This window comes from Cygnus olor, chromosome 2 (assembly GCF_009769625.2).
Source record: "Cygnus olor isolate bCygOlo1 chromosome 2, bCygOlo1.pri.v2, whole genome shotgun sequence".
Taxonomy (NCBI): domain Eukaryota; kingdom Metazoa; phylum Chordata; class Aves; order Anseriformes; family Anatidae; genus Cygnus; species Cygnus olor.
Genome location: NC_049170.1, coordinates 103189531 through 103216158, shown reverse-complemented (window position 1 = coordinate 103216158; position 26628 = coordinate 103189531). Strand labels below are relative to the sequence as shown.

The 26628-nt window shown below is 34.0% G+C and overlaps 1 protein-coding gene across 14 annotated transcripts in view; it reads right to left on the bottom strand.

Annotated features, from left to right (window-relative positions):
* CDH19 (cadherin 19) overlaps positions 1 to 26628 on the bottom strand; it is a 116148-nt gene that overhangs the window by 22489 nt on the left and 67031 nt on the right. For 9 of the 14 annotated variants that reach the window (XM_040549801.1, XM_040549804.1, XM_040549805.1 and 6 more), the window contains 7 exons: positions 16976 to 17202; positions 13534 to 13828; positions 7073 to 7192; positions 6233 to 6397; positions 5201 to 5385; positions 3733 to 3986; positions 994 to 1130 (listed from right to left, as the gene is read on the bottom strand). In XM_040549801.1, the coding sequence (XP_040405735.1) occupies positions 994 to 1130; positions 3733 to 3986; positions 5201 to 5385; positions 6233 to 6397; positions 7073 to 7192; positions 13534 to 13828; positions 16976 to 17173 (1354 nt within the window). In that variant the 5' untranslated portion in view covers positions 17174 to 17202. Of the gene's footprint in view, positions 1 to 993; positions 1131 to 3732; positions 3987 to 5200; positions 5386 to 6232; positions 6398 to 7072; positions 7193 to 10943; positions 13363 to 13533; positions 13829 to 16970; positions 17203 to 17901; positions 17979 to 26628 lie in introns of those variants that run through there. The other 5 variants (XM_040549806.1, XM_040549807.1, XM_040549810.1 and 2 more) reach the window with 5 other exon arrangements.

Genomic DNA, 26628 nt, shown 5'->3' with positions numbered 1-26628 from the left:
ATATTTATATTAAAAAACTCCCAGAGAAGCTGAAAAGGAAGGTAATACTATCAATTTCCAAACACGAAATAAAGGCTTCAGTGAAAAAGTTTACTGAATATGTTGCATTGAACTTCTAGCAGTAATATTCTGACATATATACAGGGAATGCTTCCTTTGAGGAACTAATGAATATATGTTTAAAGTAGATTTAACAATAAATAGCATTTCACTGAGATTCAGAATTAAACTAACATGCTAAAAGTATTTAGCAAATCTGTTTGATTTATTGATCAGCCAGTTTTGTAAATTTGTATATTTTGTCTATTTCTTCTCCTTCGTAGGGATTGATGTGAAGAGTTTTTAAAAAGTATCTTAATAATCTTGTTAAACCACCTTATAAATTAGTAGTTGTTAATTTTCTAGAGCATTATCCCAGAGTTAGGGCAAGCAGGTAACCAAAAGTACAAATGGAGGCGATTGTATTTGACTTTCAAACAAAAACGACAGATGAAATCTATATAAAGGAGGTTTCAGAGATTTAATTGTCACCGAAGAGAAGTCTAACTGATTTAGGCCTTACATTCACAATTAATTTGAGCCACAGGTTTCTGACTGGTGTTAAATTAGACCCTGGCTAATTTCACACTAGTCAAAAATCTGGTGTGAAATTAACCAGGGTTTAATATAACGTAAGATCTTGCACTGCAGAAGCAATTCAGATGCTTCAGTGTAACTTGAAAGTGTTACATGCTCAATCCCATTACAATTTCCTTTTTTATTTTATTTTTTATTTTTTTATAAGGTCATCTTTTATGAAAGAGCACAGGACCTTGGAGCTCAAATACATTCTGCCTCTATTTAACTAATCATTTTAATAATGTTCCTTCATGTAGCAAGCAATACTAGTATAATGAGAAGGAAGCATGCATTCTTCATTTAAAATAAGGCATATTCAGAGGATAATTACAGTTTGCAGTATATAAAGCACAGTTCCTTAAATTTCTTACTCACTGGTTTCTGTGGCTGTAACAGTTATGTTGTGCCAAGAAGCAATCTCTCGGTCCAGAGGTTCAGTTGTAATGATTGTTCCATTCTGTTCATTGATGCTGAACAATCTCTTTAAATGCATGCCTTGGACAATAGAATACCTGCATCAAAAAAAAAAAAAAAAAAAAAAGGTGAAGCAAGAGATTCCCTAATACTGAAATGTTCCTTGAGAAGCAAGGACATATAAAGCTACTGTCAGTTGAGAAAACAGAGCTGTGCATATATACATATAAATGTGTGCTGCAACAACTCAGAAGTCATGAAAAATGTACACTTATAAACATTTAAAATTCACTGCTGCCAAGATCAAAGCTCTTCTTTCTATAAAACTAAATATGTCTCAGATCTATATTAGTGTGAACTGAATCTGAAATGCATTATTCATTCTTACATCTAAGTCAGGCTCACAGCAGGTGAATGACTTCGCTGAAAAGAAACAGCAAAAGTGCCACTTGTGAAATGAATAACACTAACAGCTAAGTGGAGGTATAATGGTAAATCTATTTTATCATTGCTGACATACTCTGATACTGAGGGAATGGGCATTATAAAGAAAGAAAGACAACTATGTATAATGAAGTGTCACATAGGCAGGCTACAAAATCCTAAAGTAGAAGATGATTGCAAATGAGTCCACTGCTCCTGAGTCTTCATTTAAAACACTCTGGATGCTATATCCATATGCAGACTTGCACATGCACACATATGTACATACATACCATTCAAACTGTTAAAGTCACAGGCCAGAGATGGACTGAAAAAAGACACCATACATATTGGTTCAAATGGAAAGGATATTTACCAATATTTTTTCATGACATGCAAAACAAACAAACAAACAAACAAACAAAAAACTGTGCCACAGTTCCTAGGAGAGTCTCTGTCACAGAAGTAAAATCTGTTTTCAGGGTTTGAAAGGTTCTTACCATTCCAGTTTGGAATTCCCACATTTAATTATTCCCTCTTTTATTGTACATCTAATTTTATTTCATAAAGACTTTCTATCTCTTGTTGGTATTTAAGACTAGGCATTTAAGACAAATGTGTCAGCATTTGGATGATTCTCTAACTTTTTATTTAGAGTTAGCTTTTTGTCTGTTTGGAAAAACAGTAAGAGGATAAATCAAAGAACCTTCATAACACAGACTGATTTTGTTGTTGTTGTTGTTTGAGACAAACACCACTTAGAAAACTCTACTTAGGGATTTATAATTCAATCTTTTCTTATTTATTTTTTTATATACAAATTATGTGAATATTTCTCATTCTTTGCATCCAAAGCTTGCTGGAGGTTTCTGACGCTGTTTTTCTTGTTTTTTATTTATTTTTTTTATTATTTTACTTTTTTATTAATCTGATTATTGATGTATAATTTTCAGAAAATCAATGCTGGATAATTTGTTTGTTTGTTTATTTATTTATTGTGGTTTTGCAGACCACAATATGTCTTTGTGGTTTTTTTGTTTGTTTGGTTGGTTTGTTTGTTTGTTTAATTTAAAAACTGGAGTTCTGATTCAGCACAGCCAGATATCTATATTATGAGTACCTGCTGTCATTTATAATATCAATGGTTTCAAAATTAGATTCATGTGTGGAAGTTAGCCAAATAACAATATCTGTATATAAAAGTGACATGCTCTATTTTAAAGCAATTTAGTGATGCAATATATGTTTCACTGTTCAGACATACTGACTTCCTAGCAAGTTCCATGAAACTATTTCAGATTCAGAAGTCATAGATAATCACTATGTTTACGTGTTTTATTGGAGATGCTAGATCATCCAATTAAACAGCAAAACATGTCATTTAAACAAAAAGTTATGTATATAACCAACATACCAAACCTAAATTTTTATACATACCTTGTCTTTTTTATTCTTATTTAATCTAACCTATAACTAGCTTACTAAATAACAGTAAATTAATAAGAAAACGTAGTAAATGGCACTGCATTTACTATACTGCTGAACCCCTAATTATGCTATATTCATGTGTGTGTGTGTGTATTTGATTTTGCTGTTAGGAATCTGACAAATTAATCTACACACCATAAATTATTTTGTACATCATTCATCTGTCCCTGTATCCTAGCTTCTTTAAATTTCAGAGTACAGTGAAATCAAGTAACATGAGAATTCTAAACCTTGTGTTAAAAATTAATTACCTGTTTTCTCCCTTAAGAAACAGCAAAATTAATTTTCAAAATTAGAATCCTGGGGTATTCGTTTATATAATATATTTATATAATATTTCTGTATGGTTATTGTGACAGATGTAGGGAATTGGTCAATTTTGGTCTTGCTAAGTTGAACAGATATCAGAGGAACTGTTCTGTTTCTCCCACCTAGCAAATAGTCCATCTCTCCTTTTCTCCAGTGGTTATGGGAAACAGACTGGAACACCTCTAGGCACTTACAGCTTTGACTATGTTACCCTGGCTCTGCTGTTATGCAGAACTTCTTCCAGGCCACTGTATAATAAATTATCCCATCTCAAAGTGATCTTAAAGCTGTACAAATTTCATTTATTTAGATTTTGGGCTAGGGATCAGGATTTAACCTAGAATAACATAGGTTATCACAATGAAAGCACGATTAACTGCAGTCATGAGCCAAAGTAAGGAATACAAATAGTCTTTGGGGACTTTGAAAATCCCATCTCTGATTAAATTTGAGGACTATTCAGATTTTTAAGTTAGGTACCTGACTGGGCTGTCATCATTGTCTGGATCTCTTGCAGAAACAACGCCTACCAATGAGCCATTTGCAACCCCTTCAGCTATCTCCATCACATAGTTCTGCAAGTTGAAAACTGGAGGTTCATCAGCATCTTGCACACTGATTTTGACAGTAGTTGTGTCTTCAAATGGTCCTTCTTTCAGAAAACGGTCATCAATGTATCTGTTTACAACTTTAACGCTAACACTGTGTCTCCTCTTGCTTTCATAATCCACTCTCTGTTAAGAAAGAAAACAAGATGTGGAATATTTCCTTTTTTTTACACATTTGAATTAAAAACAGATCTATAGGTGGTGTGAAATTAAAGGCAAAATAATGTTACCTTTCTTTCAGATTTTTTCTTAATAGATAGTACTAACATTAAAAAAAAAAAAAACTTTAAAAACACTTTAACAATTAAATGATACAATGTTTTATTTGCTTTCACATGTAGACTGGTTTTCTTGTTACCATTAAACAACACTTCCCACAGAAGGTCATCCCTAAAACACCTTCTTCTGTTAGTACTTGCATTTCCAACATAAGTGTAACTTTAGCAAACATTATTCTTGACTCTAACATAAAGAATGGGAATCAGTTAAATTCCACTTTAATTTAATCTTTCAGATTGTTAGAATGTACCCTCTAAAAGAAAAAAAAAAATATCCAGAAGGCATCAAAGAGAGCTTAATAAACACAGTTATATTATTATATTTGACTGTCATTATCCTCTGAAATTAAAAAAAAAAAAAAATAGAAACCTTCCTGAGCTACAATAAACTGAAATTAGAAAAAGAAATAAAACCACCACCAGCAACAACAAAAAATGTTATAATATTCAGTTCTTCAGGCTCCTGGATTTCACTAGAGACTATTGAACTTTATCTCAACTGAAGACCCAGATAGCCCAAAATGCTTCCTCTTCCTATGTGATGTCAAAATAAGTAACACAGTCCCAAATCCTCTGAAATATCTTAATTCATAAGTCAGTATGTTTAGTACCTTTTTAAAGCTATGCCATTACAAAAAAAAACTTGACTGCCTACCTAACATTGTAATACATTCTGGCTTCAGTTGATTTTAACAGGAGGTGTTGAAGGGCAGGAGGTATTGTGTGTACATTTTATTGATAAAGATTTTACGGTCAATGCACAGAAGATATTCTCACAATGGGGTACACTTTGTTGCACAGCTAGGAATAATATTAAGATACTTTGACTGTCAGTATTGTATTTAACAGTTACGGGAATGAGGAAAAAAATAAACAGAAAGAAAAACATGTTTCTTTTTGTCCCCCTAATACTCCAGTCAAATTGCAAAGCCTGATGAAAAAACATAAAATAAATAAAATAAAAAGAATAAAAAAGAAGTGGCATTTTATAAAACATCCTTCTTATTTGAAGAGGTTCTTTCCTCTATTTAGAGATTTTTCAGAAGGCTTCTGAGGTCTCACCTTTTTTAATAAGATAATTCCTTCTTGAGTCTCATTGTCAGTAATGATGTCAAAAACATCTGAACTATCTCCTTCAATTAAATAGTTCATGGCTGCGTTCTCCCCTATGTCGCTGTCTTCTGCCATGATTTTGCCTACAGTAGTGCCCACAGGAGCATCTTCAGAGACATTCAAATAGTATAGTCCTGAGGAAACAAATACTAACACAGCTCAGTGATCCATGGTTCATAGCTATTGAGGCTATGATGGCCTGAGGTTCTCAGAAATCAGGAGAAAGTCCCTGGCTTTTACTAGACCAATGTATCTAATCCAGCAATGGATGGACCCTAGGGGTAGGGTGACACAACCTTTCTTCCTATGACTATTGCTCTCTCAGGCCCATTTTAGACATAAATAAAAGGCTAAGGAGAATCAACTACAGAAGGGTGGAAAAAAAAAAGCAGTGGATGGCAGCACTTTCCAAACACATTTCATCAGTTTTTCCTACCAGCCCATCTCCCACATCGGCAACAAACTCCCTGGACAGACTGTCACATAATTTGTCAAAAGCTCACAATACCTTCCTAAATAAATAAATAAATAAATATTAAAAAGAAAAGAAAACAAAACAACAACAAAAAAAAAGGGAGAGGAGAGGAGAGGAGGAGAGGAGAGGAGAGGAGAGGAGAGGAGAGGAGAGGAGAGGAGAGGAGAGGAGAGGAGAGGAGAGGAGAGGAGAGGAGAGGAGAGGAGAGGAGAGGAGAGGAGAGGAGAGTTGTATCCTATTGCTGAGGGCAAAATATATGTATAGCAATTTAGTAAGACATTTATCTCCAAAGCCTCATGATAAAAACAGAAGGCCTGAGGTCCTTTGATAGTGGTGGGTTTTCTGTTCCATTCAGGTTTTTTATCTTTATTTTTTGTTTGCTGAAAACAAAGCACAGACTTGTTCAGAAAAAAAAATAATAATAAAAAATATCATTGAACTTAACAGAGCTACAGTAGATCTAAGTTGCCTAAAGTCTTCAACTACTGTAAGAAGCTTATACTCACTCTCTTCAAATTTAGGTGGATTGTCATTCATGTCAGAGAGATTGATGGTTACTGTAGCTGTTGCTGAAAATGCCCCAGCTTGTCCAACCATATCTTTGGCTTGGATGATGACCAAATACTGATCTTTTGTTTCTCTATCCATTTGGGAAGCCATTCTGATGACCCCTGAAAATAAAAAGTAATTTTTTATACCCCTGACATATAGTAGTCATGTTTTTTTTCCCAATATCTGACTATATAATATGGGTATAAAATGGAACATTGGTCACAGTTGTGGATTTACAGTCTACACTATGCACAGCACACCTGTCCTAATGCTGGAAATTAATACTCATGGGAACATCTACACTGTGTTACAGATTCATTCTTTGAGTTACAGGGAGCAGAACACACCATATACCTCCTCTACTACATGTAATCATCCTACTTCCCCAGAAATCGAGATTTTGAAGAGATGTCACATATCTGTGGTTTCTCCAACTACATAGAGGTAGAAATGGTCACATAGTGAGTCTTAGAGCTGCTAAGTCAAAAGTGTGTCTCTCTGGGTCCACTTGTTGGATAGGGTACTCAGAATCTAACTCTTTTCTTTCACAAGATAATTTGCTAACTAAATTTTTCCTTCTCTAAAAAGAGTGTAATCTCAGCTTCCCTTGGGATAGAAAGTAATGATTTATTTATTTGTTTAAATCTAGGAGTTATGCAAAAATGCAAAAATGTACGGTGATATCAGTTGATATTTTTGCTGAAATGAAGAAAGAAATATTTGCTTGCATCTACTTTATGTTAGTTTATGATTTATTTATTTATTTTTCAGGTGACAAGATCATTCTGTAGTACCTGTCTTTGGCTCCACAGAGAAATAAGGCTGACCCTGAATGAGACTGTAAATCAGACGGGCACTATTCCCATAAGAAGGATCATCACCATCAGTAGCTGTTACCTGTGCAACTGAAGTACCTCAAAGAAAAAATAAAATGGATTATATTTATTCAATGTCTACAAACACATATTGAAGTTACTTATTGCATTTCTCTGGAATTATCTACAGGGCTATTTTAAATTGTTGCTTATGCCTCTTGTCCTCTCATTCTTTTCTATTGTTTCTCTTCAGTGTTTTTCATCTTGTATAAATTATTTCATAATTACACAGCACAAGCTCTTTAATGACATTTTAATACATCAGTTATATTATCAAGCCCTCCTGAAAATTTGCAGTAAATGACACCTTCTAAAATCCATCATCAGAAATGGAAAATATTTCATCAGCAACTATTTTGACGCATTCAGATTTTCAATTAAAATGAAATAACATACAACTTTTCAGCACTGTCTATATATTGCTTAAAATTGTACATCTTATGCCTTTTCCCCTAATTTTTGGCATGTAAATGAAGCAGAACAAGTTGTTTCACCTCCCCTTGAATATTCTGCTAAGTATTTTATGGAACTTTTCTTTAGGAATAAGAAAAGAAGTGACTTTGTCACCAGCAGGCTCACTACCTGACTGAAAGAAATTACTTGTTAGCAAGCAAAGCAGCCAAGAAGTATGACAAGGCTCTGATAACGTTTTATATTTTTGAGTCTTTAATGAGCATTTTCCATGGCAGAATGCACAACAGAATCAATCCGCAGAGCTTGATTTCATCTCTAACTGAAAGCTGGCTATATCCTATAAAAAAAGATTGGCAGAAAATTCATGGTACCATTATTGATGATCATTCTTTGAAAGGTATTATTTACTGTAGCATAATTTCATAAGGTAAACTTTATTTTTGTCTCTCTCTTTTTTTTTTTTTTTCCTTATCTAGGTTCTGCACAACACAAATATCACTTTCTGTGAGAAAAAGCTGGAAATCAATCTACTTTTTTAAAAAATCTGGCATTTGTTCATGTTTGCACCTGCTTAGAGATGTAATACATACTAATCTATATTACATATATTAAAAATCTATGTATAGTTATGCTGGAGGAGAAAAGAAATGATGGAGTTAAAGGAATTAGATCTGAATCTTTTTATGGTCAAACTACAAGTCAATAATTATTAGCAGAAAAACAAATACATTATTTGTTGAGGCATATGTACTTCAGAAATAACAATATTCTTTATCAATGGCAAAAGATAAACTAAATGAAAACACTCGGCTACACTGCTACTAAGTCCACATCAACTGCAATCTACAGAAAACTGTTCTGTATTAACTAATACTGAAAATTCAACCTTTAAGGCATTTTAGTATGACTATAATGCACTTGTTTAAAAACAAATTGAGTGAGTGCTAGAAAGGAACTGATCACTGTGGATAATACAATATCCAGCCTGTTATAAATGCAGTTTTCTAATAAAGAAACCCAAGCAAGGTACCAACAACCATGTTCAGAAATTGACTTGTTTACAGCACCATATTTAACGAGATAGAACAACAACAACAGAATGAAGGACTGCAAGGTTATTGTTACAGCTCCTTGAGTCTCAAACATTTAAAGACAGATTCATTTTCTACAGTTTCTGTCCATTAGAAAGAAATGTTGAAACTAAAATGGCATTTGGTGCTTCTCTAGGCCCCAGAATACATTTTTATTTTTTTTTGCTTGCTTGTTAACTCTTCCATAGTATCACAGAAGGGAGAAGGATGGAATTTGCCCAGGTAGGCTCAGGGAGAAGCAGCATAATGGAAAGATGAAGCTGGCAAGGGACAAATACTTCATGATCAGTGTATGAGCTTCTAAATTAAATATGGACTATGAAGGGAGCAGAAGAAAAATGTTGCCCAGATTTGGAAAACTTTTTTTTTTTTTTTCTCCATTTTTTAGTCTTTCACTGCCATGAAACCTCTATTTCTTTGTACATTTAACCCATATCAAAAAAAAAAAAAAAAAAAACCAAACCATTTGCCAAATGGAACTATGCTTTTACCTAGACATTTGTGTTTGAATGATAGAAATTAAAGCAGTAATATTAATGTACCCAATAACTCTGAAAAGAAAGTTCAGCCATTTTTTTAATTCCATGGCTGGGAAGAGAAAAATTGACCACATAAAAAAATATTTGTTTATTTATTTTTCTGAACAAACAAATAAACAAGACCACCTCTCGAAATTCCAGCCATTATATAATGACAGCAATTATATAATTGACAGCCTAACTACAATATAGTTTCACATAATTTATGTGAAAACTGCTATATGTCAGAGACAAATTAACTAAATCTACCTGTGAGCTTTTGAACATGCATTTTCTGAATATGTGAGTCTGTGTGACATTGATATAAAGTTTAGCCCCAAATATGTGTTGTATGTCTACATAAATGTCGTAAGCTGCATAGTAAACATATTTACACATTCTGTGCTTTTCATTAGGTTCTATTTAAAGCAAATTACATTATTTTTTTTTCTGATCGCTATATAAGATTTACTTTACACTCCTTTAGTGTTGGTTTTACCTTTTTTGATCAAAATATTAATTGTGTCACTTATATATTGCAACCCATTAGGTAAACTAGAAGGCCACTGTATAAAAAATAGTTACTCATTTTTCTAACTAGAGCTTGAAATCTACTAAAACAGTAAGTACTGATATATTACTGCATCTGACTCAACCATTCCATCAGATATACTGCATTTGTACACTTTTAACAGCTATATGGGAGGCACTTAATGTAAAACTGTACAGAATGCCTGAGGGAAAACTGCAGTTCTGTACTCTTAGAAGAGTCCATTTGCTGACACTCTTTTCATTCACTGTGACTCTTGCATTTAAAATCCTAATAAAATTTAGTACTGAAGATAAAAGAGAGCTAAGAAAGAAATAAAATATATTCTAATTTGTTGTCACATTAGTATACATATAGATATTTGTACCTAACTTTAGCCAAATTATCTATGCCTGTTTTATGTTTTTCTGTGGTTCTCTGAGGCAAGTAATACATGACCAGCTGTGAATTATTCTCTCTTTGCTTTATTAGTTCCAGACAAAAAGCTCAGTAACTGTGAACTGCTTTTCCAAGCATGGACCATGCTTCCTGAGCAAGTTTTTTCATAAGAAAATTTCTACAAGATCCCAGGTCCAATATAATTGAGCTGAAATGCCATTAGAGAGCTCTGAAATGGAGCAAAGACCAAGACTCTCTATTGCACTACGCCATTTAAAGTAATTCCAGTCTATGTCCTTACTATGCAGAAGGAGATTCTGTTTTACTGGGAGAAAAGCACTGCAATTTTGATTGGTTACTGTTCCTGTCCATTGGGAAGTTAGAAATTTCCTTCTAAGGATTAATGCTTTAAGATATACATCAAATGAGCTTTCACTTCAGAAGTGCAGTACTTGGAGAGGCAGGGTAAGCAAGCCGAGAGAGGACTGCATGGTGTGGCTCAGCTGTTTCACGTACTGGAACTATCAGGGTGTATACAAGTATATACCATTCCATTTATACTCTATATGTCTGAAATACACTTTAGTATGCCAGTGTCTTGGTTTAACATGGGTAGGTAGCTGAGCACCATACAGATGTTCTCTCATGCCGCATCTCCAACAGAACAGGGGGCGAAAATATGATGAAAGAAAAGGCTGATATAAGGACAGGGAGATCACTCACCTACCACCACAGACAAAACAAACTTGGCATAAGGGAAATTAATGTAATTTATTACCTATATACAGAGTACATATAGCAGTCTAGAGCAATGAGAACTAAAAGCAAACTAAAAACACCTTCCACGATATCCACTGTCTTCTATGTCCTCTTCTCAAGATGCAAAGGGGAATGGGGATTGTGGTCAGTCCATAATGCCTTGTCGCTGCTGCTCCCCCTTCCTCACTCACTTCCTCTGCTCCAGTATGGGATCTGTCCCACAGGATACAGTCCTTTCGCCTGCTCTCCACTGGAGGCTCTCCATGGGCCGCAGCCTCCTCCAGGCCACGTCCACCTGCTCCACTGGGGGCTCCTCCACAGGCTGCAGCATGGAGATCTGCTCCATGTGGGACCCATGGGCTGCAGGGGGACAGCCTGCTCCACCAGGGGCCTTTCCACAGGCCACAGGGGAACTTCTGCTCTGGAGCCTGAAGCATCACCTGCCCTCCTTCTGCACTGACCGTGGAGTCTGTAGGGTTGTTCCTCTCTACATTTTTTCACTCTCTCCCATATGCTGCTGCACAGCAGATTTTTCGTTTCTTAAATCTGATCTCACAGAGGCACAACTAGAATTGCTGACTGGCTCAGCTTTGCCAGCAACAGGTCCCTCTTGGAGCTGGATGTAACTGGTTCTTATCTAACCCGGGACAGTTTCTGGAACCTTCCCACAGAAGCCACCTCTGTAGGTGGCACACCTGCTACTAAAACCTTGCCTCATACACCCAGTACAGCCTGTTGTGTACTAGTATCTACGCAGAAGAAGTAGATGAAAAGTAATCTCTAAAATAACAATAGCATTAGTGCTAGAGAAGCCAAACATAGAGGGAGTGTAGAAAATATTTGAAGATCCATAGGACCATCCTAAATTCATGTTATATAATGGTTAATTGCAAGTCTATGAGTTTACTATCTAAAGAAGTCTGTGTCTAAGAGGGGAGGCACACAGAGATGTTGTTTTATTTTTTTACACATTGTGACAAATTGGGAGAACGGTGTTACTTCTGATTTTCATATTTTAGTGGGATCTTTTTATTAAAATAATAATAATAAAAAAAGTTTAATCAATCATGTTGAAGTGATGTAGTACTTTAGGAATTTAAAGATACCGTAGATGATAGGAGATTTGATAAAGACTGCTGAACCTTCTATTTTTAGATTGTCAGTTATAGGCAGCTCAAGTCAATACAGATTGAAGCTTCTCGTCTGTCAACTGCTTATTGGTGAATTGAGGTGGCAAACAGGTATATGGAAAGAGAATGCTACTGTTGCTTTGATCCGTAAGTACTACCCTAGCTGACTTCTTTTTATTATTTTTTTCCTTTTTTTTTTTTTTTTTTCCATACAATCATCCTCTCATCATTAAGACAGGAACTTGTCATTAAGACAGGAAGATAAAATAGAAGGATTTCAGAATTGAATTCTTGATATGGTTCTATGAAAGGTTATAGATTTGGGTGAGTGTAAATTGAGCCATATTATATTATCAGCTATTTAAAATTGATTTTTTATAAGAGATCTAGTGTCTTATCAATAATAGTGAATCACATGGGGAAAAAAAAAAAAAGCATTATCAAAGACCCAGATCTGTGTAATCCCAGATAAAAATATCCAGATAATTCTAAACAATAAACTGTTCTATATTATTGTGGACACTTATTATATTATTATATTTATATTATATATAATATATAATATAATATAAATCTATAAATATTATATTATATTATATTATATTATATATATTATATTATTATATCTATATTATTGTATCTATATTATTATATCCATATTGTTGTAGTCACAAAGCAAACTTTGCTTCATATTTGTTGTACTAAGTTTCCAGGTACATAGTCCAAGTCTTCTTTTTATGTATAGATATGTGGAAGAAGTGGTGCAGAGGTTAAGTCATCACTTTTGACAGGAAAATTCTTGTGCAATTTTTGTGCTTATGAAACTGAAAGACTGCTTTATTGCCCACCGTCTAATCCAAACAAAGAGAAGCTTTCCAATGGGGAAAGGGGCTTGGCTGTGTAAATAGGTAGGCATCATACAAGATATGAGGATGGTCATCACATCAGCCTGCTTCATTCCTGTTCTGAACCCATTACTTACAGGAAGGAAACTATCCCTATATTTGTGGGGAAATCATGAGTGCTTGTCATGTGAATTTGACTCTTCTCCAGTTACAGTACAGTATAATTTATACTAGATAGGGCATAATAAAAGCCTATTGTTTAATTATTAAGCAGAATCAGAGGAGACTGAAGGAGGCTGTTGAGTGCTGTTCAGCCAAGCTTATTTGTGTGCTTAAAGAGTCAACTTAGGTTAGAGGCCTTTAAGTGCATGCTACTTTTCTTTCACGGCAGTAGAAGTCTGAAGAGCTGACAGGTTATAATAATAATAATACATTGAACAATTTTCTAGAGACTAGGGTGCTATACTGATTGAAAAAGCAGTGAATTCTGTCTGCCTAAAATCTCATTTGCAGTACCAGCTGGTTACAGTCGTCTATCTATTCTGAAGTGTGGTGCTGTATTTTTAAACAAGTACCTATTTCAAAGCTATGCCACTGAAGGAAAATACAGGTTTCTATATTCAATACAAGCATGAATCCAGAATCTGTAAAAGGACTCTGATACATGTAAGACTTTGGTTTATGGCACGTCGTACCTTCAGGTGACATCTCTGGAACAGTAGCCACATAAGGTCCATCCAAGAACTGTGGTTCGTGATCATTGATATCTCGAACCTTGATAATAAATTCTGATTCAGGTTCAACAGGAAGACGAGTGTTCCTGTTAAGTGCCTGTGCTCTTAGAATATAGAAGGGTTTCTCTTCTCGATCCACCTTTTGTATCGCATAAATTTTGCCATTATATTCATCAATGATAAAAATGCTTCCAGCTCCTTCCCCAGTCAAAATGTATTGTAAGTTGCCATCGTGTTTGTCTAAATCTGATTTCAGCTGTAAGTGAAAAAACCAGAAGTGAAAGGAATTAATGTTAAATACGTACTTTAGATCATTGGTTTATCAGCTCCCACAAGCTTCTGCTGAAAACAAGGCAAAGGACCTTAAAACATTATCTAAATTCTTTATTATTATAAATGATAAGTGTACTTTATAAGTTTTATATATACATATATTGTTTTTATACTCAGCAATACCTGGTGTGAATATGAGAGAGTGGTGTTCCAATTCTGTTGAAATATTAAAGAGATGAAAAGCCGTTCTGTGGTATAAATCTATATTATTTATTCTGAAATAAATTGACATATTTTGTAATTCCTTCCTGGAAGATCTGCATCCTCTGTTATTTTGCTAAGATGAGCTTTATGATGATGATTCCTCTGATGAAGCTGAGCCCTGGAGACCACTGTGGTTCAGCTGCATTTGTTCATGTCAACATAATTGTTCTGTTAATGCTAATGATATGCAACATCACTTTTGCGATAGCAGTAACTGAACCTTTTAATGTGCCAGTAATCTACATTTGAGTTTTTTTGCGAACATCAACTTCCATCATATTATTTCTCTGACGTTTGTTTATTTATTTATTTCATGCTTAGAAAAAATATTTAAGGACCTGGATAAAAATTTAAAATTCAATTAAAAAAATAAATAAATATGTATCCACCTTGCTTATTCTACTAAGTGGAATGCTTTAAATGTAAGTGATATGTCTATGTGTTTACTTAAATAACTTTCCTGTTTTGTTTCATTCTTATTGACCCTACAGATCAGTGTAGAATATGAGGTCACATACTGAGAAAGAATTAGCTATGGCACATTTCTCCATTATATTCACTCAAAATATTTTGTGACAGATGCTGAAGTTGAAAAACAAATCATTTTAGCTTTTCCTTGGAACAATGACTGGTTATTTTGAATTGTTTAATTTTTTGTATGCATCAACTGGATAGTTTATTCAAAATGAGGTTGGGACATGCTCTGAGATATGAGGAACACAGTTTTGAGTTCTTGTGTTGAATCCTGCCAAAGTACTCAAGCCCTAAATTATGCAGTGATAATTTCCCTTTCAAACACAAGATAAATAATTTTCAGTGTTATGGTGTTTAAACTCTCTAAAATATAAACAACTTAAAGCCAAAAGCTTTCAACATATGTAATTTTGTTTGAAACATGGGACAAGTTCACCTTTATAGGGTGAACCTAGAGGGCAGGACCCCTTTATGAGTGGTTTGGTCCCATTCGTTTAAACATCATCCAAGAATGACAGCTGGTTAAGGGGCACCACAGATTCTTTTTTAGAAACCATAAATCATGGTTTCCTCGTCATGAACACCAGGACATGGGAAAGATAATGAATATCTAGATCTTTACCTTAAGATATGGTTGAGATACGATCACAGAGTGTATCAAACCCTTAGGGACTGAAAGCCTGGAAGCCTGACTGGGACTGGGTGTTTAGACATAACCTAGGATGAACCATTTCGCTTAGTATAATTATGTCCAACATATTTTCATGACATTAACGATAATAAATGAGAGATCTCTAATAAATGACATATCCTGGGAAAGTATACAGAAGGTTCTCAGCTTGTGTATTTTGTTTGTTTGTTTGTTTTATAATAGATAATATAATAAGTGGTCTTTTCTTTGTAAATGAGAACTGGGACAAGAAGTTATGTATTGTCTTCATCTATTTTACACTGCAGTACTGATGGACACATCTTTTTCTCAAACATGGTAATGGAAAAGAATTCATGAGTCTATGTTAAATGAAATTTGAAGATTAAGCTCTGAATCTAACTGCAGATAAGCAGAAGCCTTGTGATAAGGCTTAGTGACTAACAGAGACTGTCTACCCGTGTCATTGTTGATGGAGTTTCCTCCTGGACCTTATTTACTATAAAGTTGATCATAGAATGTCAATTTACTTATTGAAAACAGAGCATATTGTACTTCACAGAAAGCCACAAGTAAATGTGTCTGATTTAGACAATGGTTAGACTGCACTAAATGAACAATAATCCTCAATTAAAATTACCCATAGTTTACCTGTGAGAAATAGAAACACAAGATTATGAAAATTATCTACAACAGCATGAAAATGTATGGCATTTATGACATTTTTTTTATGGGAAACAATGCTTTCCAGATATGGGAAAAGTAATAATGACTTTTTTATTTTTTTTAAATGACTATGTCTATACTTGTTCTTTTAGAAGTAAGACATCACACTTCCATAGCAGTTACTTTGAAGGGGTTGCAAAAAAGTAATTAATGAATTTTGAGCACCTCACCCTTTGGGCCCAATTAAATTTTAGTGCTAGTTAGTTAGCAGTTAAACTTATTTTGGTTCATTCATCTAGAAAGTGCCTTAAAGAAAAGAAAACTAGATCTCAAGATTACAATTACTTCTAGCTTACAAAAATAAATAATAATAATAAATAATAATAATAATAGTAAGTAGAAAGGGAAAATAAGGAGTAGATAAAGTCTCATCACAATTATCTTAAAGCACATTTTTAAAGGAGGGTGAAAAATAATTGCTCGTTGTGCTAAAGCTATGTTAATCTAATGAACCATGCAGATTCCTGTAGTTTCTCAGTGGTAAAAGGATTTAGTATTAATCTGCTTCATTAAAAATTAATGAGGGGTAAATCAGCTGCTACTTAGTGTAATAGAAAATCATGCTAAATACTGTTTGTAAACTGCACTCACTATGGCTTCTTTGATGAAGTGCCAAAAATAGCACAAGCAAGTTGCCAAATGTTGATAAATGAATCCTTAACTTTCATTTAGAAGACAGAAAAATTTCAGCTTGGTACCTTCAGCTACTCTGCACAGATTTAGTTTTAGTAACAGGATGTGAGTGGTGTTTCCTTGACAGTGGAGCCATGACCTGGGGGCCATGACCTGGGGGCCATGACCTGACTGGGCCATGGCCCAGGGAGTTCTCTGACCCTAAATCAGGTTGCAGTAAAGTTATGTTGTGCTGTCTTATTACAGCTACCCCAGCACTTTTTGTATATTTCTTGATATTTCCAGGTCAATGAGGATGGTTGATCTTCCAAGTCAAGGCAGTAAGATGATAATCAGCACTTTAAATCTAACCTTGCACTATCCTTGCATCATGACTTACCATACCTGTCCAACATACACAGGCATCCTTGAGGTCTGTTCCTCAGTTACAAAAAGTGGCTCCCATATCCAGGCACGCTTTACTCTTCGAACTGTTGTGAAAGACTGATCTGTGTTTTGGGCACTGTGGTTATGTGTGGTTGGAGAGCAAAGCCAAAGCTGAACCACTGTCAGCATGAGACATAGCAAAGTGGAACAATTCATGCTGAAGCCTCTCTTCAATCAATTTTCATCTGTCAAAGAGGAGAAGGAAAAAAAAAAAAAAAAAGACCTTAGACAAAGTTTCACAAAGGCATCACTTTTGTCTTCTTTTGTCTTCTTACTTTTACTTATACATTCTGTGCTAATGTAAGAGCTGATTTGCAATGTTAAAACCTCTTCCTCTTCCTAAAAGGAAAGAGTTGAAACAAAGTCTGTTTCCAATTAAAATTGAGATACTTTTAGAGACTCTGGCATGAAAGTCAAGTGTTTAACTTGCCTTTATGAATATCCTAGACAGGGACTTTTTATGCAAAAAAAGGAAAATCATCCTCCAATTAATTCATCTTCAAATTAAGCTGGGTAATTGCATTGTGTAGCCTAGGAATAATTTGATTGGGATAATTGTATGTTTCTACTTAGACAGGGCTCATTTTGAGCAGTAGTTACAGAACTGCCTGAAGGGTGCATGACTACCCTCAGTGGCCATGATGACTGACAACTGAAACAGAGTGGTGCCGGAGCCGTTTTTTTGTTGTTGTTGTTTTTTTAACCTCTTCTTTCCTCTTTCCCAAGTCAGCAAAACACTGACAAAAATGCCAAAGGAACTATGGTACCATGTAGAAAAGCATGTCTTTGCACAAACTATATGCTATTATGTTCTTTCCTGTGATTTTTGGCACAATAAATAAAACTGAATTTTAAATAAAGTGCAATTGTCAGTTGATAATCACCATCTTCTAAGAGGCAAAGAGGAGAATTCTGAAAACCCTTGCCACACATTCACTTCTTAAAACCTTACTTGGCAATGGATCTAGAAATTTTCTTCAAGTCTTTAGCCAGGAAGAATAGCATTTAGTATGCAAGAACAAAGTCTGGTTTATGAATTTATCTCATGGCAGTCAGTTTGTACAACACACTGGAAATATACACATATATTTATATATATATATGGCTGCTTTTAATTTAGGCCTGAAAAATCCATAAACCATTTATCTATTCAGGATAACATACAAATTTATATGTCTTTTAAAATCACGGTTTAATAATAGAGCTATCAACACCTGTCTTTTGCAAAGGAAAATATTGTAATTGCTTAAAATAACAGAGATGTCATGTAGACATTTATTCCTTTCCTTCCAGATTTGATATGATGTTAAACTTAATTCTGTTAAAATGTAATCTGTGTCTATATGATTACTGAGAAAAAGATAAAGGAGTTTTAACAGTAAGACATATAGAATTGTAGAAGTTAGAATGTTGGTTCCAGTTCTGTATACATTTTGTTTTTCAACTTCAAAAGCTATAACAGTGCAAGATGAGATTTGAATGGAAGGGGTGTGACTTGTGTACTCTCTTGTTTCAGTTTGCTGTGGAAAATTACTAATTATCCTAAGTCTGTAAGAATAGTGTTTGCCACATGGAAGACAATGTCAACAAAAGCTCAGCTTGTTTCTCAAATAAAGCTTGAGCAAGTGTTATGCCGTGGAGTTTCTTTTTACAATGGGTGCATTTAGTGCTAAGAACTAATTTGCTCAGTATAAAATCTTGAAAATGGACGGTCATTGCATTTCAGTACATTCCTGCAACTGGGGAGGAACAAACCCAGATACCAGAAAAAGCTGGGGGCCACCCATCTGGAAAGGAGCTTTGCAGAAATGAACCCGCGGGTCCTGATGGACACCGAGTTGAAAATGAGTCATCAATGTGCCCTGGCCACTAAGAAGGCTAATGATGTTCTAGGCTACATTAGGCAAAGTGTCTCAGCAGGTCAAGAGAGGTGATCTTTCCCCTCTACTCAGCATCTCTGACATATTGTAGAAAAATAAATATTTTCAAATTTTGAGATGTTGCACACTATTTGTTATGTGTATAATGTGATTTTAATTGAAAATACAGATGCTGAACAAATTATTAAAAAACAAACAAACAAACAAAGAAAACATAAAGCTATGTAAGGAAATTCAGAATTGTATGTCTTTCTGTTTTCCCCTTCTCTGCTACATCAAACATATTCAATTTGCCATTACTTTCAAGACATTTCAGAGCACATTTACTTCCAGCATCTTCCTACTCATCTGGCATTTAGACACTGCCTCCAGCTTTTGGCCAGCATAAGTTGCCATTCTTTATAAACCCAATAGCTGCAAACAATTGCCTTCTTTCTATTCTCCAAACTTCAACTCACTCTCAGAAGTAACTCTTACAAAATAACCAGAAACTAATTTCTTATTTCTTATCTTTCTTTAAAACAACAGCAATAACAACAACAAACAGTATTACCTACTTAAAGGAAAAAAAAGAGTTCACAGTTTTTAAGGCAGTTCTGTGCTGAGTCTGCTGCCTATCACAGTGACTAGTGTTGTCTGGTACTCATCTGTCTTCCCCTCTCAGTTGTTTCTTGTATTCCCCTAATTGTAAGGTTATTGTAAATGAAATGACCTTGTAGTCTGTGTTATAGCTATAATATGTAGCAGAATGGAGGATTAGTAAAAGAACAGAGCTTTTAGGTAATATAATACTATGAAAAAAATAGACAAATTCTTAATAGAATAATCCCTCATTAAAAAGAAGACAAATGTATTTTCATAGATGAACAAATGAGTTCTCACTAATAATTTCGCAAGGGAATACGAGAAATCGGGACCATATTTCTGCTCCTGTCCTATTCTTCAGGAAGTAGTACATCTTCACTCTCTCTCACTTGTGTTGGATTACACTGGTTTAATAAAGACTGATATTGAGAACAGAGCAATGACAATATCAATTGTGGTTGTAATAAGTAGGCTACAGTTTTCAAAGCAGTATTTTCCTTTTATATCCAGTGAAACCCATGATTTTCCTCTACACTAGGGACAGATTTACCTCTTGGTACAAAGTGGTGGAGTACTTTGGTTTGTTCTAGTATTGTCCCCAGATGAAATCCTGACACCATTTGAAACTGGATATTAGCTTTAGATGTCCTGGTAGTCTGACTTGGTTTTTTATTCCCAATGTCATAATAACAGTAATTTATTATGAATTATGACCATGTCATTGCATTACAAAATAATACCTTTTACTGCCTAACATTTCAAGAATAATAATAGGAAGAGGAAAAGGTTCTAAATATCCAACCTCTGGGATATCATGAAGTAATTTGTATGCTGATGGAAAAAATAAGAGTGAAATAACAGCCTTCTAAAATATTAATGTATATAGAATGAGAGATAATGAGGATAATTACTGTTAGCTGAAGAATAAGGACAAAACAGTTTAATTTTTTAACAAACCATTATCAATAATAATAATAACAACAACAATAACAACAACTTTATATAAGAAAAGTCTTACAATTAGGGAATAAAAACATACCAAAACATAGTAACAAGGTAGATGTTAACTAGATATTATTAGAATCATCTAATACATATATATGTACTTGATCCTGTTTTACTGCAGGATTTTGAAACTGACTCCTGAGGAAAACAGTTCTTTCTGTCCTTAAAAGTATTGTGCAGAAACAATAATGAAAGAATGAAACAAAATCTTGAAAATGAATGGTCATTTCAAAGGTAACTCCTTTTCTGAAATTTTGTGTTGTCTTTGCTTGTTTTTATAATATCAAATAAACAACAACAGAAAAATAGAACAATTCACGTGAGATAATCAAATTAATTATTATCCAGTTTCTGAAACACGATTCTTGTCTCAAGCAGAGGCCTCACATGATGTGAGTTTTCTTTCGTGCATCAGTGTTGTTTTGATAGTAACTCTTTTTCATTGGACACTTTAGGCCCCACCCAATGTGGTAGACACTTAAGCTATAATGCTTGTATAACCCTCAAGCAATTAGCAGCCCCCCCCCCCCCGCAACACACATACATACATTCACTACTTTATTTAATGTATATGTTTTCTTTTTTTTTTGTCTTGATACTTAAATGTAGCAATTGTTTTGTTTTGAAACTTAAACAATTTATTTATTTATTTGCTTATTTTTGTAATATCAATAGAGCAATTGATACAATCTTTCATTGTGTGCAAAATGGTAGACTTAATCTTATACTTGCTGCTTCTTACACTTCGTGAATTTCACATAGAAAACAATATTTCGTACAGATTTGTTATGTTAGAAACTCTTTACCATTTTCATTGCTTTTTTATCCATGATTTAATTATTTCCAATCAGTGCCAAGATATATTGTATGTAAGTTTTCCATTCTTCACATGTTTTAAGAATTTTATGTGATGACACCAGAAAAAGGCATATTAAACTTTTAAGAATAAATATGGTATATTTAGCTCCAGCTATGTGGGGTTCTTGATTGCAGATTAGCACAGGGTAGGTCACTACTATAACAGTAACATTTTGCTGAGTTGGTAAAAAACAATAGTGGGAACTAAAAAAATGAAAAAAAAATGTTGTTATTTAAACTTTGTATTTTACTGAATATCGCTGTTTTCATATGCCACCTATGCATCTTGCATTTTTTATTTATTTATGGGAGTGGATACCAGTCCTGCTCAGGTCACCTTTTCAATAATACCTCTGAGCTTATGGTTTTTTGTTGTTGTTGTTTCGTTTTTGCGTGATTTTCTTTCTTTTTTCTTTTTTCTTTTTTTTTTTAATTAGTTTAGCATTTAATATTTTTAGCTTTATTTGTACTGAAACTAAATATTTTAATTGAGTCTTTTTTGACTTTATGCCTTTCACACATTGTGTTTTTGATAATTTGGACTGCTACATCTAACAAGTATGCCAAATTTAATTATACTCTGGCTAGAAGAGCTAACATCTAAAATGTAATATCTTCAGTCAATTAATTAGAGCTATGTCAACAACAGCCTTGCTAGTCTGTGCATGACTAGTTATTTTAAAAGCTATTACTTAACCTTGAGAAGTGTGTCCTTTAACGCACATCTTGATGTGACATTTGACCAAATCATATTGACTGGTATTGCATATTAACATATTAACAGCTACGTGTGTCTTCACTAGTCACCCAGCACTTCACTTACTTGGAGAGCAATTACTTATATGTTATGAATGTGACATAAATTTCATTTTATTCTAATTGGGACATTATTTATTTCATTTTGTAAATATGAAATGATACCATTAGGGAAGGACTTCGAACTATTATATAGAATTGCCAGAGTAATTATCTGTCAGTTATACATGAACAAAATAGCTTTAGAGAAATTAATTTGTTAGTTTATTAGTGCCTTTAAGTCTGTGGATTTTAATCAATGTAGAGCTGACTGACTAGAAATACAGTCATTGCTATTGCTTTATAATGGTGTGCTGATTGTCTTTTTAGGCAGTATATTAACACCCCATCACTTTACTAGAGTATCTGTGGCAATACAGAAAAAACCCTATTGACATTTCAGATGACAAAAAACTGAGCTTTCAATGCCCAACAAGCAGTTGGCAGAAGTCTGTACATACTAGAGAAATGAAACATCTTTTAAAATATCAAATTGTGATATTTATTTTTAAAATCCTATCACTAGTATCAAAAGTATGTAGGAATGTAGGGAAAGGCAGGACATTTGTTTTAAATGAGGGGAAAGGTCAAAGCTGAATGATGAGATTTCCTACCGTGGCTGAAGAAAACAAATGGGAGATTCATTCCCTGTTCAGCTAAAGATAATATAGACAGTACGGAGAGACATATTACCTGCTTTACAATCTTAAACCACGGTATATCTTGTTTGTTCTCATTCCTTCAGTGGAACTATTTTAATTACCAAAAGACATGAGTAGACCAACAAGGAGCCAGAATTAAAGCCAGTGACTATTGGTGTTCATATTCTTTCTGAATTTTGTCTTATATAGCTAGCTGCAAAATACTTATTTGCTAGTGTCTATGAATATACAAGAGGAGATAGCCAGTCTATTGCCCTTTTCAGGCCTGGTCCACCAGTATTTTTAGAGCTGAGCAATTGGTTATTGATCTGCAGTTTCCCAGACATACATGCAGCTGAAACCAGCTCATTATTTCTGGGTCTATATTTGTCTTCCCTTAGGTGACTGCTACCTCTGCTGTGGACAAAGATTCTCATGATTTGAAAAACATGAAATCATTATTTCACTCTCTTCTATCAATCATATGATGCAGAGCTGAAAGTGAAGCTTCAGACACTTCAGTCATGCCCGTAGGAGAAGGAAGCCTAAGTCTTCCAACTTCAATTCCTTGGAGCCCTTTTAGAAACAGCCTGCTAAAGGCAACACATCCCATCCAAAAAGTCTCTGGGGCAAAGAAAGCATCACCTACACTATTTCTATCAACAGAGCATAGCTCTGTGGGGATGGATAAACTTCTGGTAGGCAGGACTTGGACAGATAGCTTTCATTCTGTGGCAGTGACCTTTGGAAGTGCTGGTTAAGATAGGGGTGGAGCCCATATAAATTCTTATGTTACTGGCTTTCAGCTGGAACTAGAAGAATATTAAAATTAAATCAGGGACATCAAAAGGAAATAAACAAAACTTAAAGGAGACTTTTGGAATCTACTCAAATTCCCCAAAGGTGTAATGGATAATATTGCACTGACACACACATACACAGGAGCTCCAGTAGATTCTCCAAAAGTGATTTATCCTTAAAAATTTTTCCCAAGTCAGTGTGGGATCTCCTCTTCTAGTGGAAGACTCCGCATGTTATTAACTGAAGAATAAAAGTTCTTGTACAGTTTCATAGACAAGAGATACAGATACTCCTACTTTTTCTTTTCTTCTCCGTGAGAAAATGAAGTAGGCATATCTACATGTTTTTATCTAAACACTGGTAAATTAAGGATTATATTATGTTCTTTTTCACAAACTATTCTGCCATACTTCAGTCCAGACGTTTCTGAGCTAAAGAAAAGTTGAAATGTTCTATCTGAGAACTTGACATTAGAAGTAAATATGTTCATTTTCTGCAGTCCTTCAACAGCTTTAGCAATTATATTTAGACAAAAATAATAATAGTAATAATAAAATAAAAAAATCAATTTAGTAAACAGATGCTGAGATGATAAGAGATTGTTAGATCTCTGGTGGTATACTGCTCTATGCACATTAAAATAAAGATATATATATTTAATTTTAGCTTTCTTTAACTATGACAATTATTTATTTTTAAGAGAATTTGAAATATTGAAACTTATGACTAAAACCATGTCTTTTTTCATAAATATTTTGCTAATTAAAAAGACCAACACACATACACAGTAAAAACAAAAAATACTTGCCTTCTGGCATTTGCTTTTTATTGTAAAGAAGTAGCAAATCCAATTACAACATGTTTGATTCACTGGGCAAATCCTACTGGAACATTTTCAGCTCCACAGGATACCACTCAGTACTGAAGAACCACTTGTCAGCATAATGATGTAAAGGACCACATTCTGTGATTCACACTTGAATCTGTTTGCCAGATGATCTTCAGAAAAACGCTTCATGAAATGCTCCAAAACTCTTTTCAGGATTCATGTTCCTTTTTGCTTTCATTCATAATTTCTTACAGACATTAATAACTAAATGAATTCACCTTTCGCATGGTTTCTGAGGAGATTTAACTGCCCTAAACATGAAACACCCATGGATAAAAATAATTTTAAACATTTCAGTTAAGCTGATGGTTTTTGACATATCCTGATGTATTGCTAAACTTGTGGTTTTGGCTTCTGAGTCAATTCTCCACATAAAATGAGCTAAATCAGAAGCACCCTTAAATGAAATCATCCAGGCTATGCCAATAGGAAACTAGAATTAAATCAGATTCAAACTCTTATATTTAAGGAGACATTCCTGGATACATTTTAAATTAAATAAATAATCCTAAAAACTTAAAAAATCCTAAATCCCTACAAAGAATTAAATAACACATGCCTTCACATAAAAAAGTAAGGAAAAAAAATAATATATTTTATTTTCAATATCTGACTTTGTGTTCTGATTATTAATAAAACACTGACAATGAGGTAAATAAAGAAGTGAAGGATTACTTTTAACAAGACTTTCCATTATAAGCTAGAATATTTCCTCTAATACTTAACATAAAAATAGAACTAAAACAAAACAAACAAAACAAAACAAAAAACCCTGGTCAGCACACAGTGTTCCCACCCTATGCACGACCACAATGGATGTCATTTGGAAAATGATGAAAGAATGCTGAAAGAATGCACCATCCCTCGGAAAACTTGCAGTAATATGAGACAAGAAAAACAGAATTTGGCTGCTTTCAGACAGAGGAAACAAACTGAAGAATATGTATAGTTTTCAGAATCATGATAAATTGAGATGGATGGAAAAGACTTAATTGACAAACTTCTAAAAGGATAATATTGTTTCTTAGATTTTATTCTCATAGTCTAAATTTCAATTGATGAATCTTCCATTACCTCCTGCAATGACAGTAGTAATGACAATTTCGGTTCTATTTAGCTCCTAGTGAGCAGAGGCTTGTCTCCATATTTAGGTCTCCCTGCTTTATTCATTTTTTTTCTTTAAATATATAGATTCACTGTTCTGCTCATCAACCAGGAACACGTCATCCTCTTTCTTCACACATATTATCAATTATATTAAAGGCTAGTATCCTTTTCTTATCTGTTTCTTATGCCATAGTTATATTAATTCAATGTGGTTCTTATTTGATTTCATTCAACTTTGTAAGCACTTTTCAGGCAATGAGATATTGAGAGGGGGACAGGAACCAAGCATTAGGTCGTCTAGGCCAGAAAAAATGTTGTTGCATGGTAAATTTCATATCAAAGATCTTCAAACTGGTTTTATTTTCTTTGCTGTTCTGTTTCAAGTTTTGGAATAAAATATACCAGGTATAACCCAATATACCCCATCAGATTTGTAAATTGTGCAGAGATTAAACAGTTTTTTAATGGAATCACATTTTATGAAATTCAAAAGCACAAATACACAATTCCTAATAATACAATGCCTTTTCTAGCTATTGATATTTCACACTCTAAAAAGTCTTTAAAGGATACTGTGTGGATATGAGTTACTTTAAACTCCTATGATATTCCTGTATCCTAACAGAACATCAGAGAATAATTTCAGTCTAGAATAAATAAATAAATAAATAAATAAAATATTTTTAGTTCCAGTCTTTTCAGTTGCATAGTATCCTCGACCTAGTCCTTGACATGAATAGCCAAGATGTCTCTTCTTCATGTGATATCTCAAAGATTTAATTTTGTTGATTACTTTTGTGAAAGGAGTGTCTACTTTTCCAGAAAACAAAGCCCCAGTTTGTCCAATCCTCTTGCTAGCTACTTAGTACATGTAATATAACTTTTCCTGTCAAATGGGAGGAAAATTACCATTTATACTTCCATGATCATTCAGCATAGTTCAGTCCTTACTTGGAATCAAATTAAAATACCTTGAGTCTTTCTTATTAATTACAAATTCCTTTTTACCTAAAAACCCATTAATTAGAATGTCAAGAACACAGCTTTTTT